This window comes from Pleuronectes platessa, chromosome 1 (genome assembly GCF_947347685.1).
Source record: "Pleuronectes platessa chromosome 1, fPlePla1.1, whole genome shotgun sequence".
In the NCBI taxonomy this organism is placed as follows: Eukaryota; Metazoa; Chordata; class Actinopteri; order Pleuronectiformes; family Pleuronectidae; genus Pleuronectes; species Pleuronectes platessa.
Window position 1 is genome coordinate 17,708,204 of NC_070626.1, and position 12,689 is coordinate 17,720,892.

At 40.3% G+C, this 12,689-nt stretch overlaps 1 protein-coding gene across 1 annotated transcript; it reads left to right on the forward strand.

Annotated features, from left to right (window-relative positions):
* The first annotated feature begins 3,018 nt into the window (after positions 1-3,018).
* Positions 3,019-11,568, forward strand: got2b (glutamic-oxaloacetic transaminase 2b, mitochondrial). The gene is made up of 10 exons (XM_053421737.1): positions 3,019-3,180; positions 6,435-6,591; positions 7,391-7,519; positions 7,609-7,668; positions 7,746-7,907; positions 8,515-8,619; positions 8,795-8,945; positions 9,236-9,401; positions 9,556-9,706; positions 10,377-11,568. The coding sequence occupies exons 1-10, from the start codon at positions 3,098-3,100 to the stop codon at positions 10,497-10,499; spliced, it is 1,287 nt and encodes a 428-aa protein (XP_053277712.1). The 5' UTR covers positions 3,019-3,097; the 3' UTR covers positions 10,500-11,568.
* The last annotated feature ends 1,121 nt before the right edge of the window (positions 11,569-12,689 follow it).

The following is a 12,689-nucleotide window of genomic DNA, read 5'->3' on the forward strand; positions in this document are numbered from 1 at the left end:
CAGAAATTGAGTCAGTTACCATTATTTTTAATTGTCCTTCAATAAAAACAATACAAATGTTTTGGTTTTGCGTTACATTTTTTGTGATCTGTAAAAATGAAACATGCTCACAGACACTCTGGTCTGTTAAATATGACCTGAGATGTCCTGTTGGACATGTTGCTGAATTGGACAGTCGGCACCGTGACTAGAAAAGCTTCCACAATGACCTGGATAAATTCACCAGCAGATAAACACGCAAATAGCTGCTGCTGAAAAAAAATAATGATGCAATGTCGTTTGTATAACACTGTCCTCAAGTGGACAAATTGAGTTACTGCAGAATGCTGCTGCAGAAATTATGTTTTAATTGTGCAATTGTGTCCCATAAAAATAACCATAAAGGCTGTTTTGATGATTTCTGCTCTCATTTAAACAACATGAACACTTGGACAGTGAACATCCAGCAGATGATAACGATAAACGTCTCTACAAACAAAGAACAATGTTTGACTCACTGTTCAAAACCCTCTAAATTAAATGGCTTATTGCATTTAAATTTAAATTTTTCATTTAGGTGACGCTTTTATCCAAAGCGACTTACAATAAGTGCATTCAACCCCGAAGGTACAAACCCAGAACAACAAGAATTTCTAAGAGATCAAAATAAGTGCCATTTAAGTGCTACTAAATTGTGAGTTTAAAAAAATGTATTCAAGGTACAGTCGGAAGAGGTGTGTTTTTGATTTTGCGGCGGAAGATGTGTAAGCTTTCTGATGTCCGAATGTCGATGGGGAGCTCGTTTCACCATTTAGGAGCCAGGACGGCAAACAGTCGTGATTTTGATGAGTGTTTAGCTCGCAGTGAAGGATCACAAAGTCAGAGAGTTTGATCCCTCAACCTCTCTGACTACCTACATACTGAATATTAAACATATTTACTGTATAGATTTGGAGGTTATTCAAAGTAAAGTCCAACATGAGTACAATCAAATCACTTTCTGGATATTTCAAAGTACTATAAAAACACCTTGCTCAAAAAGTTCAGAGAGAGACTGATAGGCCTGTGTTCAGGACGTCTCGGACTACCTACATACATGAATATCAAACATTTTTACTGTATAGATTTGGAGATTTTTCAAAGTAAAGTCAAGAATTTGCACTGTTTCCAATTTTTCAGAGTTAAGTCCAACATTTTCACTGATTCAAATTTTTCAAAGTTAAATCCAACATTTTCTCTGTGGAATAGATCATTTCAGGATAATTCAGAGTACTGTAAAAACACTTTGCTCTATAAGTTCAGAGAGAGACTGATATGCCTGAGTTCAAAACCTCTCTGACTACCTACATACATGAATATCAAACATTTTTACTGGATATGTTTGGAGATTTTTCAAAGTAAAGTCCAATATTTTCACTGTTTCCAATTTTTCAAGGTTAAGTCCAACATTTTAACTGTGGAATAGATTATTTCAGGATACTTCAGAGTACTGTAAAAACACTTTGCTCAATAAGTTCAGGTTGGGGTCCCAGGCCTTGTTGATAAGGTAGCAGCAGCGAACCAGATGGTGATGGAGGAGGTGAGGATGGACTCGATGATGCAGGTGTAGAAGTGCACCATCATTGTCTTTGGCAGTTGAATTTCTTCAGCTGCCGCAGGAAGTACATCCACTAATGGTCACTAAATGCAAAAAAAAACAGGCTTCCTGTTGCGTTTTTTCCCATTACACCTGAGACTTTTTTGTTTGTCTGGTCATGGTACACCTGTGTATCGATTTTTGTGAAGATCGGTCAATGTGAACACGTTCCGGGGGTATCGGGGGCACCATTGAGACATTTTGCGACGCCCATTGAACATTTGTCCAGAATACGTAAATTTTCACCACTTACTAACTTTCTGCAAATTTTGGTAAGAATTTGCAGAAAGTTAAAGCCCTCATTTGCCTGAATAATAATAATAATAATGTGTTCAGGACGTCTCGGACTACCTACATACATGAATATCAAACATTTTTACTGTATAGATTTGGAGATTTTTCAAAGTAAAGTCAAGAATTTGCACTGTTTCCAATTTTTCAGAGTTAAGTCCAACATTTTCACTGATTCAAATTTTTCAAAGTTAAATCCAACATTTTCTCTGTGGAATAGATCATTTCAGGATAATTCAGAGTACTGTAAAAACACTTTGCTCTATAAGTTCAGAGAGAGACTGATATGCCTGAGTTCAAAACCTCTCTGACTACCTACATACATGAATATCAAACATTTTTACTGGATATGTTTGGAGATTTTTCAAAGTAAAGTCCAATATTTTCACTGTTTCCAATTTTTCAAGGTTAAGTCCAACATTTTAACTGTGGAATAGATTATTTCAGGATACTTCAGAGTACTGTAAAAACACTTTGCTCAATAAGTTCAGGTTGGGGTCCCAGGCCTTGTTGATAAGGTAGCAGCAGCGAACCAGATGGTGATGGAGGAGGTGAGGATGGACTCGATGATGCAGGTGTAGAAGTGCACCATCATTGTCTTTGGCAGTTGAATTTCTTCAGCTGCCGCAGGAAGTACATCCACTAATGGTCACTAAATGCAAAAAAAAACAGGCTTCCTGTTGCGTTTTTTCCCATTACACCTGAGACTTTTTTGTTTGTCTGGTCATGGTACACCTGTGTATCGATTTTTGTGAAGATCGGTCAATGTGAACACGTTCCGGGGGTATCGGGGGCACCATTGAGACATTTTGCGACGCCCATTGAACATTTGTCCAGAATACGTAAATTTTCACCACTTACTAACTTTCTGCAAATTTTGGTAAGAATTTGCAGAAAGTTAAAGCCCTCATTTGCCTGAATAATAATAATAATAATAATAATAATAATAATAATAATAATAATAATAATAATAATAATAATCATTACAATTTCAATAGGGCCTCCCACTGTCAGTGCTCGGGCCCTAATAAATAAAAGAACAAGTTATTAATTCCACATCCTTTCCACACTGACGTCACTGCGCTGTCGTAGGCTGCTCTGTCGTCATCACGCACCTGCGCGTCGCTCCGCTGCTCTCTCTGCCCTTCACGTCCGTCCACATCCTTCCAGGCTCCACTCCACAGCGCAGCGATGGCCCTGCTCAAGTCCCACAAGGTGATCTACTGTCTGGGGAACATCTCTCCATCCCTGGGTACCCTGTCCACCCGCCACAGGTAAACAGCTGAGGCATCACTCGCACCGAGCGGACACGGACACGTTCGGAACCCGGTCATCTGGGTTTGCTCTGCCGCGAGCTGTCACTTTACCCACGGAGCTAGCTTCACCAGGAGCAGAACACACACACACACAAACACACACGAGTGTTTTCATGTTAAACGCTCTGTTGTTCGCCGTTATATTTGACGGTGAAGCGTCGTTACCCCGTACAGCGCTGTGTGGCTACTTGTTAGCTGGTTAGCTTAAACAGGGGTCAAACCGTTAACCCGGGCCCGGGTACATGGGAGATCAGCTGCCGGAACGTGTCACGCTCTTCGGGTCAGAGCCTGATGCTCCACACTTCCTCTCTGAGGTGTTAGTCTCACTTTAGCTGCTAACTCAGCCATGCTAACAGCGAAGCTACTCGTGAAAGTCACGTTGGGATGTATCACAGGTTCCTGTTTAGCAGCAGCAGCAGCAGCGCACAGGAGGACAGAGCAGCTCGGGTGAATCTTGTACGTTAAACAAAATCATAATTGAACCTTGTGTCGTGTGTTTGTATTTGGGTTTATTTTCCTGTGATGGCTTTAAGGATACACTTTGTAGTCTCATTTACGCGATCGCGATTAATTCAGTTTCATCAGCCCACGTACTGTTTGAGCTGAGCGACTGGCCGTAGTTGGGCAAGTTGTGCGATCTGATTGGTTGCCGTGTTCCGCCTTCGATCGCTGATTGGCTGATATCTAGCAGGGAAGCTGAGGCAGGCACCAGTGTCCTTTCTTATTCCGTTTGGAGGACAAACCACTTTAATTCTGATGCTGCGCGTTCATCTGTCTTAACACTGATCACACGTAGCTTCCGTTAGAGTAAGAACCAGCGTCACCTGACGTCTGTGTACCTGATGTCTCCTCAGCTCCTGTTTTCAGTCCAACACTGGGTTTCAGTTTGTAGACAGATCTCATTTCTGTCTGACAGGGCGTGTCCACAGTTTCTTCCTCTGACTTGTCTCCTCATGTTCAAACACCTCGATCTGGTTCCCAAGACTAAATGAAACACGATAGGGTTTCCCCCCCATGCACCTGTAGCCAGACTCAGAAACAGTTAGATCTGAATGAACGGCATTGTAAACTCTGCAGGCCTGACCTGTAACACCCCTCTAAAGCCTTTGCTCTATCGATCACTGATAACTGTCAGTCGCTGTGATGTTTATATAAACGCTGAAGTTCAGATGTTCAAAGGTTCTGTGTGCACGCACCCTGCAGGTATGATGCGACCACTTCCACCCAGATGTTCTCCTACATGTAGTATTTCTGTTGCTGGGATTATCAATTGCACAATACTACGTAGTGTACAATACTGCACTATATGTCTATGCGATGAAAATAAGGAAATATTATCTAATCCAGAACTTCAAAAGTATTTGACAGAATCACACACTGGGATTTGTGATGTCAGCACCGTAAGACCAGAAACTACAGCCTTAAAAATACAGTCTGGACTTTATGAACTTCAACAGTGTGCTTTTGATCTGGGTTTTCTTATTGCTGCTGTATTGCACTATAACATACTGCTGCTACTGAGTTGACAACCTGTATATCACAAGATCAAATGCTCAATTGTATTTAAATGAACACTTGCACGACTGAACTCGGCCTCGCATCGGAGACTCTTGCCCTTTTTGAAGACCTAAATTTAGCTGCAAACTTCATAGGGTTTACGAAGTAGAGGAAACATGAGCCGATGTGTGAGCAGCAGTGCAGTAAAGGTCGCAATACGTAACAATTCACTTTTACCAAGTTGATGTGCAACAGAATGTATTTAATGTATCAATGTTAAGTGTCAAAGGTTACAGCTGAATGTCAATTATTATATTAGTAGCAAGCCATTATGACATAGCAGCCAAATATTCGCTGCAAAGACTTTTACACAAATTATGAGTCTAGTGATGTTGCTAGTTTATTTTTTAGCTTTTAATTTGCAGCCTGATTTAAAGTGCTAATAGTTTCAGCTCTATTTAACATAATGCAACAGGGTTTTGCTTTATGAATGTTTGGGAAGATAAATGTGGCAATAATTTTATAGATATCGCCAGATTAACATTCAACTAATTACTGGTCATAGTGGTGTACACATCGTGCACAGAGAAGCCAGTTAGTGTTTGAGTCTTCCTCATACTAAGAAGCAGCTTTGAGCAGATTTCCCTCATGCTAGGTTTCCTCCCCCTCATCCATCTCCTCTCCACTCACATCTAGTTTAACGTTTTTATATATGAGGTTTTATGAGAGATATATATATATATATATATGTATTATATTGGAATAAATGTATAATTCAGACTTTATTCTGAATCAATGTTTTCACACATGTCTGTTTGTTTGTTGGTTTATTTGTTTGTAGGCAAAATTACACATAAAACAATTGCAAAATAGTTTTTTTTTGCAACCTTTGTTTGATTTCTCAGAGAATAATTAATGGAATTAAATCAGACATATTTAAGGTACTGATTTTATGAGTGTGTGCAATTTGGTGCAGATCCAAATAAAAATTGGGATGTAGTGAATATGAATGTGGTTTCATTACTGAGTAACATTCTACTTGGCTTATTTATTATTTGTACTGTTTATTGTTCTCTGGTCATTTTCAGTTTTTTCTAAACATGTACCTGACACAATTAGAAAATCATGCGATTACTCAGTTGTTGTAACAGTACATAAACATTATTAAACCTAATGTGCTGAAAATAAGCAAGCAGATTACGGACACAAAAAATGCAGAGGTTGCTAAAAGCCTAAGGTTGAATATAATCTGTTTGTTTGCTCATAATTATATTTTCCGTCCAGCTCCAAACTCTGCAGGGACCAGAGTGGGTTTTAGATCCAGATTAACTGCTACTCTTGATTTTGGACTCTGGACCTTCAGAGTGGATTATAACATTTGTTTCCTGAAACTTGTGCTCATTGATCATGTGTCGTTCACGAGATTTACGTTAGTGTAGTATCCTCAGGTCACATGAGTGCTTTAATCTCGAGCATTAGGCCAACAGCATGTCACAGGAGCACGGCTAATACAGTTATAACGTTAGTGTGTCCGGTGTAGAAACAGCACAGTTCAAGACCTTGTGAGGACGCAGTCCCTTTTCTGTTTGTGGGGGTAATAGCTGTTTTTCAGTGCAATGCGCTCAGCTGAACTCTTATCAGTGAACTCTTGACTTTCCTCAGTGTTTGTTGTCCCATCCGCATCATTATTCTCCCCCTTCTCTGGTGTTTTTCAGCTCATGGTGGGCCGGAGTGCAGATGGGCCCCCCCGATCCCATCCTGGGGGTGTCCGAGGCCTTCAAGAAAGACACCAACCCCAAGAAAATGAACCTGGGAGTGGGAGCATACAGGGACGACCAGGGCAAGCCCTTTGTGCTCAGCTGTGTGCGCAAGGTAGAACTGCTGCCAAGCCTCCTTGAATATTTGTGTGTTTTTTCATGTCTCTCTCACACACACTCAAGGATACACATAGAGGGGTCACTCAGCAGTGAAGAGAGTGTTCAGGAGTCTTTTGATATCTTGAGCTGAAATATTTATCGAAGCTTGGCAAAGGAGAAATTCCGAGTCCATCAATACAACAACTGTGCATGATGAAGTCCGATCTTCTTGGTCACACTTTAAACCCCTACAGGTCATTTATACTAATGGTTTGCTAGTTCCAAACAAGTAAATGTATTTTCTAGTTGCGGAGACTGTAATACCTGACTACGCAGTTTCATGTGTGTGGTGTCTAGGAAGAGAAGCAGCCCTGTCCTTTGGCCCTGGCTCCTGCACTTCCCCAAACACGACAGACAGACGTCTCAAAGAGAGGAAACTGAGTCTCAGAAAATTCCATAACAGAGATTAATAGTTTACATTTTCACCGGGTGATAGAGGGTCAGAATGTTGTTGCTGATCAGGTTCTCTCTCATTGGTTCCTTCTTGCTTCTTCATCCTGAGCCCAGCTTCTGCAGCTCTGTGTAAAATCAGCATTTCTGAACATGTTAGCATTCCACGTATTTGGGAGTGAGACACGTGTTAGTAATTAGGAGAAGTTCTGCCTTGTCACCATGAGGAAGTGTAAATGCGTTTGTATAGAGTTGAACACAAATGTCTACTAAAATTATAGATGTTTTGTGTACAAACTGCAGAGTAACAGTCAAGGGAATTACTGTGGTGTTTTTAAAACGTTTGATTTCACACTTTCTTCTAGGCAGAAAGTATTATTGCAGCTAAACAGATGGACAAGGAGTACCTTCCCATCACTGGTCTGGGGGATTTCACCAAGGCCTGTGCCAAACTGGCTTTTGGTGCTGATAATGAGGTCATGAAGAGCGGCAGGGTGAGTTTGACTGTTGAATATTCCCGAAAACTGAATACACTTCCTATCAGATCCGAGGGATGTAAACTCCAGATCTCTTCTCCCAACAGAATGTCACTGTTCAAACCATCTCAGGAACTGGATCTCTGCGCATTGGAGCCAACTTTTTGGTAAGCTAAGTTTTTGGTCTTTTTGCAGAAACAAATACTTTAGGTAAGATTATCTCACCATGTTTTTCCCGTCACAGTCTCGATTCCACGGAGGCCCACGTGACGTGTACCTGCCCAAGCCGTCCTGGGGAAACCACACGCCCATTTTCAGAGACGCTGGCATGCAGCTCAAAGGCTACCGATACTACGACCCCGCCACATGTGGCTTCGACTTCAACGGAGCTCTGGAGGACATTAATGTAAGACATTAATGATGAATTCTAAGGAATGTGTGAAGAAACATTTACAAATTTTTATTTCAAATATCATTTTCTGATAATTATCCCCGTAGGTTTATCTGACAGCATGATCCTTTTAGAACATTTGATCAACAAGTGTATTGTGGCATCTTTTCATCCTCTGAAATTGTGATTTCCCTCAAAAAATTATCACAAAGTATTTTATCAGTGGTTAGCTTTCAGTTCCCTTTTTTGAATGTTATTTTGGCTTTCACTTAAAATACAATGCACATTGTGGAAAGACACTTGGTCAAAATCGAGTATATGGCTGGACTGTGTATGATCAATATGAAAATTGAGGATGTAGGTTATAACTATTGCGGAACCTCAGTACGTACAATTACTTATTCAGGCCCACCAATGATGTGGTGTCAGTCAGTCACGCATGCACAACGTTCAGGGGATGCAGTGCTAAACTGTGACTGATCCAATCAAAAGTTTCTGTCATATATGTAATCGGTTATATATCTGGCTGTAGGTGCTGCAGTGAAAACATTGTCCTCACACACAGTCTGTGCTCTACATGATATTGATTGTTGACTCTCCAATACCTTCTGTTTTATCACAGAATATGCCAGACAAGAGTGTGATCATGTTGCACGCTTGTGCCCACAACCCGACCGGTGTGGACCCCAAGATGGAGCAGTGGAAGGAGATCGCCAGCGTTGTGAAGGTGCGCACAAGTCGGCTCAAAAAAGTTCTCAGAATGACCTCAATACATATTTTCCTTTTTTATTAAAATCAAGTTCTTCCACTGTTGTTGAGCACTGTCCTTGTGTCCAGTCATTAAACATTATTAACTGGTTGTCTCTTTCCTGCGTCCTTCCCCTCTCCTTCTCACCTCACAGCAAAAGAATCTGCTCGTGTTCTTCGACATGGCCTATCAGGGCTTCGCCAGTGGAGACATCGATCGTGATGCCTGGGCTGTGCGCCACTTCATTGAGGAGGGCCACAACATCGTGCTGTCCCAGTCCTTCGCCAAGAACATGGGACTTTATGGTGAGTCAGTGTCCCGTTCAAACGCTTCCTAGATAAATGTCAATAATGACTGAAAGTGATGGAGTTCATGACCAGAGAATGAAAAATCTACCTTGTGACTGACTGGGTGTAGTCAAGCTTGGGTTTTGTCACCACCTAGTGGTAAAACAATGATGGCAAAACAGACTTATTCAAATATTCAGTCAGACTTTTCATACTAAAATGTGAGATAATAAAGTTACTTCTTAGCTGGTCAGCTAACACTGTACATCACTGTTTAACTGTCATATGGTGCACGTTGATTTTCAAAGGTGAGCGTGTGGGAGGCTTCACTGTCGTGTGTAACGATGCTGAGGAGGCGAAGAGAGTCGAGTCTCAGCTTAAAATCCTCATCAGGCCCATTTACTCCAACCCACCAATGAACGGTGCCAGAATTGCTTCAACCATTCTCAACACACCAGACCTGAACTCACAGTGGTACGTGCCAATTGATCTATACGCACATATATATAGATGAATTGTACATTACCTTCAGGTTCAAGTCTCCATCTTTCATATGTGTCAAACCAGTTGAAATGTATTCTAAAAATCGAATTATTGATCTTTTTGATGGTTTTGTTATTCCTCCCAGGCTGGAGGAGGTCCACGGTATGGCAAACCGCATCATTATGATGAGAGAAAAGCTGGCAGCTGGACTGAAGAAAGAGGGCTCCTCTCACAACTGGCAGCACGTCATCGACCAGATCGGGATGTTCTGCTTCACAGGCCTCAAACCTGAACAGGTACACACACACACGCACATCGTTGGTTTTCACTTGGATGGATAGTCGAGGGCGACAGAAAAATATGTTCCTCATTAAAATCAATTCTAAAATTTAACCAACTTTATCAAATGATGACATACAGCAAAAGTATAACTCAGCAAAATCCCATAAGCGTTTTTATAGTTTGACATAGTCTTTGTTTCTACTGGTAGTTTTACAAACTGCTTAAAGCCAAGAAACAGTAGAGAAATTTCACATACGATATGTTATCTATTTACTGTGGACATGATAATTATATCTATATTCTCATCAAACTGTCCTTCAGTGTTAAACTATTCCTTTTAGATGAAAGAGTGCTGAGAACATTTTACAGTTTACAGAAGAAGCACCTGTACCAAAGAAAAAGTAAAAACGTCAGACAGAGAGAAATAGGGACAAAATCATAGACCTTCTGGATTATTAGTAGGATAACACATTACTCCTATCAGGTTATTTTCTATTAACAGTGACCTGCAATGACTTGGTTGTCAGTGTCCTACTAATAAATCCAGAAATCTTTCTCCGTCTGTTCTTTGATTTTGTCAACAACTACCATCTGATGGTTACACTGGGCCGGTTTGCTGCTGAGGATCCTTGAAAGCATGAAAGTACTGACGCGTGAATGTGTTGTGTTTGTGTTTTCCTACAGGTTGAGCGCTTGACAAAGGAGTTTTCTGTGTACATGACTAAGGACGGCAGAATCTCCATGGCGGGCGTGACCTCCGGAAACGTGGGCTACCTGGCAGAGGCGATCCACACGGTTACCAAGTAGAGCGGATCATACTAGAAGACCTACAAAATCAAAGCAGCGGTGTGAAAGAGGAGCGCCATGTGCTACTCACTCTCTGTCTGCTCCATTCCGCCGTTAGAAAAGAGCTCAATATTTACTTAGACTTTTTATTGATTGGATTTCATTGTGAGTTCAACTTTGTCCCTGTTCAGCAGCTGTTGCTTTTTTCCTCTTTCTTTTTTTTTTATTTCAATCTTTTTATTTATTAAACTGAACAGGCCCCCCCTGCCAAATTCCAAAGAAAAAAAAGAAAGAAATCTCCCTGTCACTAATTGAACTGATCTCTCATCTGTGTGTATTTTTCATGTGGAATCAACTGTTGGCTGTGCATTAGTATCCTAAATGTGCACTGTATCTGCTCTGGGCACACTAGAAACCATCAGGAGACTAACACTGGGGTCATGCTAGGCTGTGCATTAGCTTTACATGCAAGGCGAGATCTCCCTCACTTTTTGGAAGCCTCTGGAAATACAAGAGTTATTTGTCTTTTCTTAATTTTAATGGTTAAGTTGTAGCACTTTATAAGCAGCAAAGCACTGTTTGAGTTTCAAAATGACCTTACAGGCATTTGTCAATCCGGGTAATCTATTCACTATTCAAATTAATCTGTGGTAGTTCACCTGAACTAATCAATCATCTGGTAATAGAGTCTCCTTATTATCTCTGTTTGGAATGTGTCCGTCAATCTCCCTTGTTTTCAGTACATTTCCACTAAACCTGCAGGGCAGCAGTCTCCCCGTCAGTCCCTGAAACGAGTCCACAAGCCTGAAGAGTTCAACTCGGTACAAAGAAGTGATCAATGACTTCCACCGAAGTTCTTCTTCAACACGTTTGCACTCCCAGCTCATACACTGAGATGTGGCAGTGAGTGAATCTGTTCATCAAGACTGATGGCACAGGTGGCATTTAGGAATGTGTGCTCTCAACCAACTCTGCTCATGCGTCTGAAACGTCTGGCACTTTGTCTCCATGCTTTGCATTCTGTCATGAAATAATAATGGATCATCAGACATGTACCTTATTGAACAAACAATAAATTATTATAGAGTAATCATCTGACCTAGTGTGGGTTTGTGTCTTCCTTGGTTTCCCTAATGTCATCAGTTAACCAGTATTTCACACTCCTCCCCATGCATAAGTGCCGGCATCTTGTTTATTCTGATTGATGGTTTCATTTACATTACAACAGTATGTATAGCTGTAGGTTAACATCAGAATAATGTCATAATGCTTATCTTAAATACCAGTAATCGCTGATAGTTTTGTATCAGCTGGTAATCAATGACTTAGAGGTTTTGTGAGAGTATACATTGTTCATTCTCCTTTCAAGTAAGAAACTTTGCGACCCGCTGTTTCCTCTGTGAAATACTCAGCTGTGAGCCTTACGGTTTTGAAACAGATAACTGAATTCCACTTGTTTCAGTGTAGCACCAAGTTTGTGTTAAGTGGACTAATTATATAAAAATCCCCCTATCAAGTAAACAGTTGTTGAAAGTGACAAAGTACATTTCCTTAAGAGCTTCAGTATAAATTAGAAGTGCTTGTATTATGTTGAGCGTTTTTTCCTCATGTTAACTTTTAATTTTACTCTCACTTTTCCGTTACTTGAAAAAGTAGGACATGGGTCAAATTTAGTCTTAAAAATGAAGCTTTATATCCAACAATATCTAAAGTAGAGCTTAAACCATTAGCCAACCAACAGAAAATTAAAAGGCAACTGTTCTGGTCATCTTAATAAGGTATCATAGTGCCAGTTTCGGAAATATGAAGCTTTGTTATAATTTCTTTAAATTATATAAATTTCTATAATTTTTTTGAATAACTGAGGTTAGGACTGACAATAACACATTATGAAGGTGTCACTTTGGGCTCTGGGTAACTGTGATGGCATTTTTGCTATTTTCTGACTTTTTACAAGACGAACAACGATTAATTGAGGAATAATCATTCATCATTAGCATCATGAATAATAAATAAATTGTAAAGAAAAACAGTGAAAAAATTCTTACAAAATGGTGCATCAAGGATGTGTATAACTTAAACATGGAAAGTATCAATTTTTCTGGATTGAGTACATTTTAATACACTTAGATTACTTTATAATTACTATTCGTAATGCAGTAGTTTGAGACCGGTGGACGAGGCCCCGCTGAACACAGAGAACTACGCTAC

What these genes read in the sequence shown, in the direction of transcription:
- got2b (XM_053421737.1), top strand. Translation starts at nt 3,098, where the DNA reads ATGGCCCTGCTCAAGTCCCACAAGGTGATCTACTGTCTGGGGAACATC. An exon ending in GCATTGGAGCCAACTTTTTG is followed by an intron (nt 7,669 to 7,745) that starts GTAAGCTAAGTT and finishes TTCCCGTCACAG; the next exon opens with TCTCGATTCCACGGAGGCCC. An exon ending in CAGGCCTCAAACCTGAACAG is followed by an intron (nt 9,707 to 10,376) that starts GTACACACACAC and finishes GTTTTCCTACAG; the next exon opens with GTTGAGCGCTTGACAAAGGA.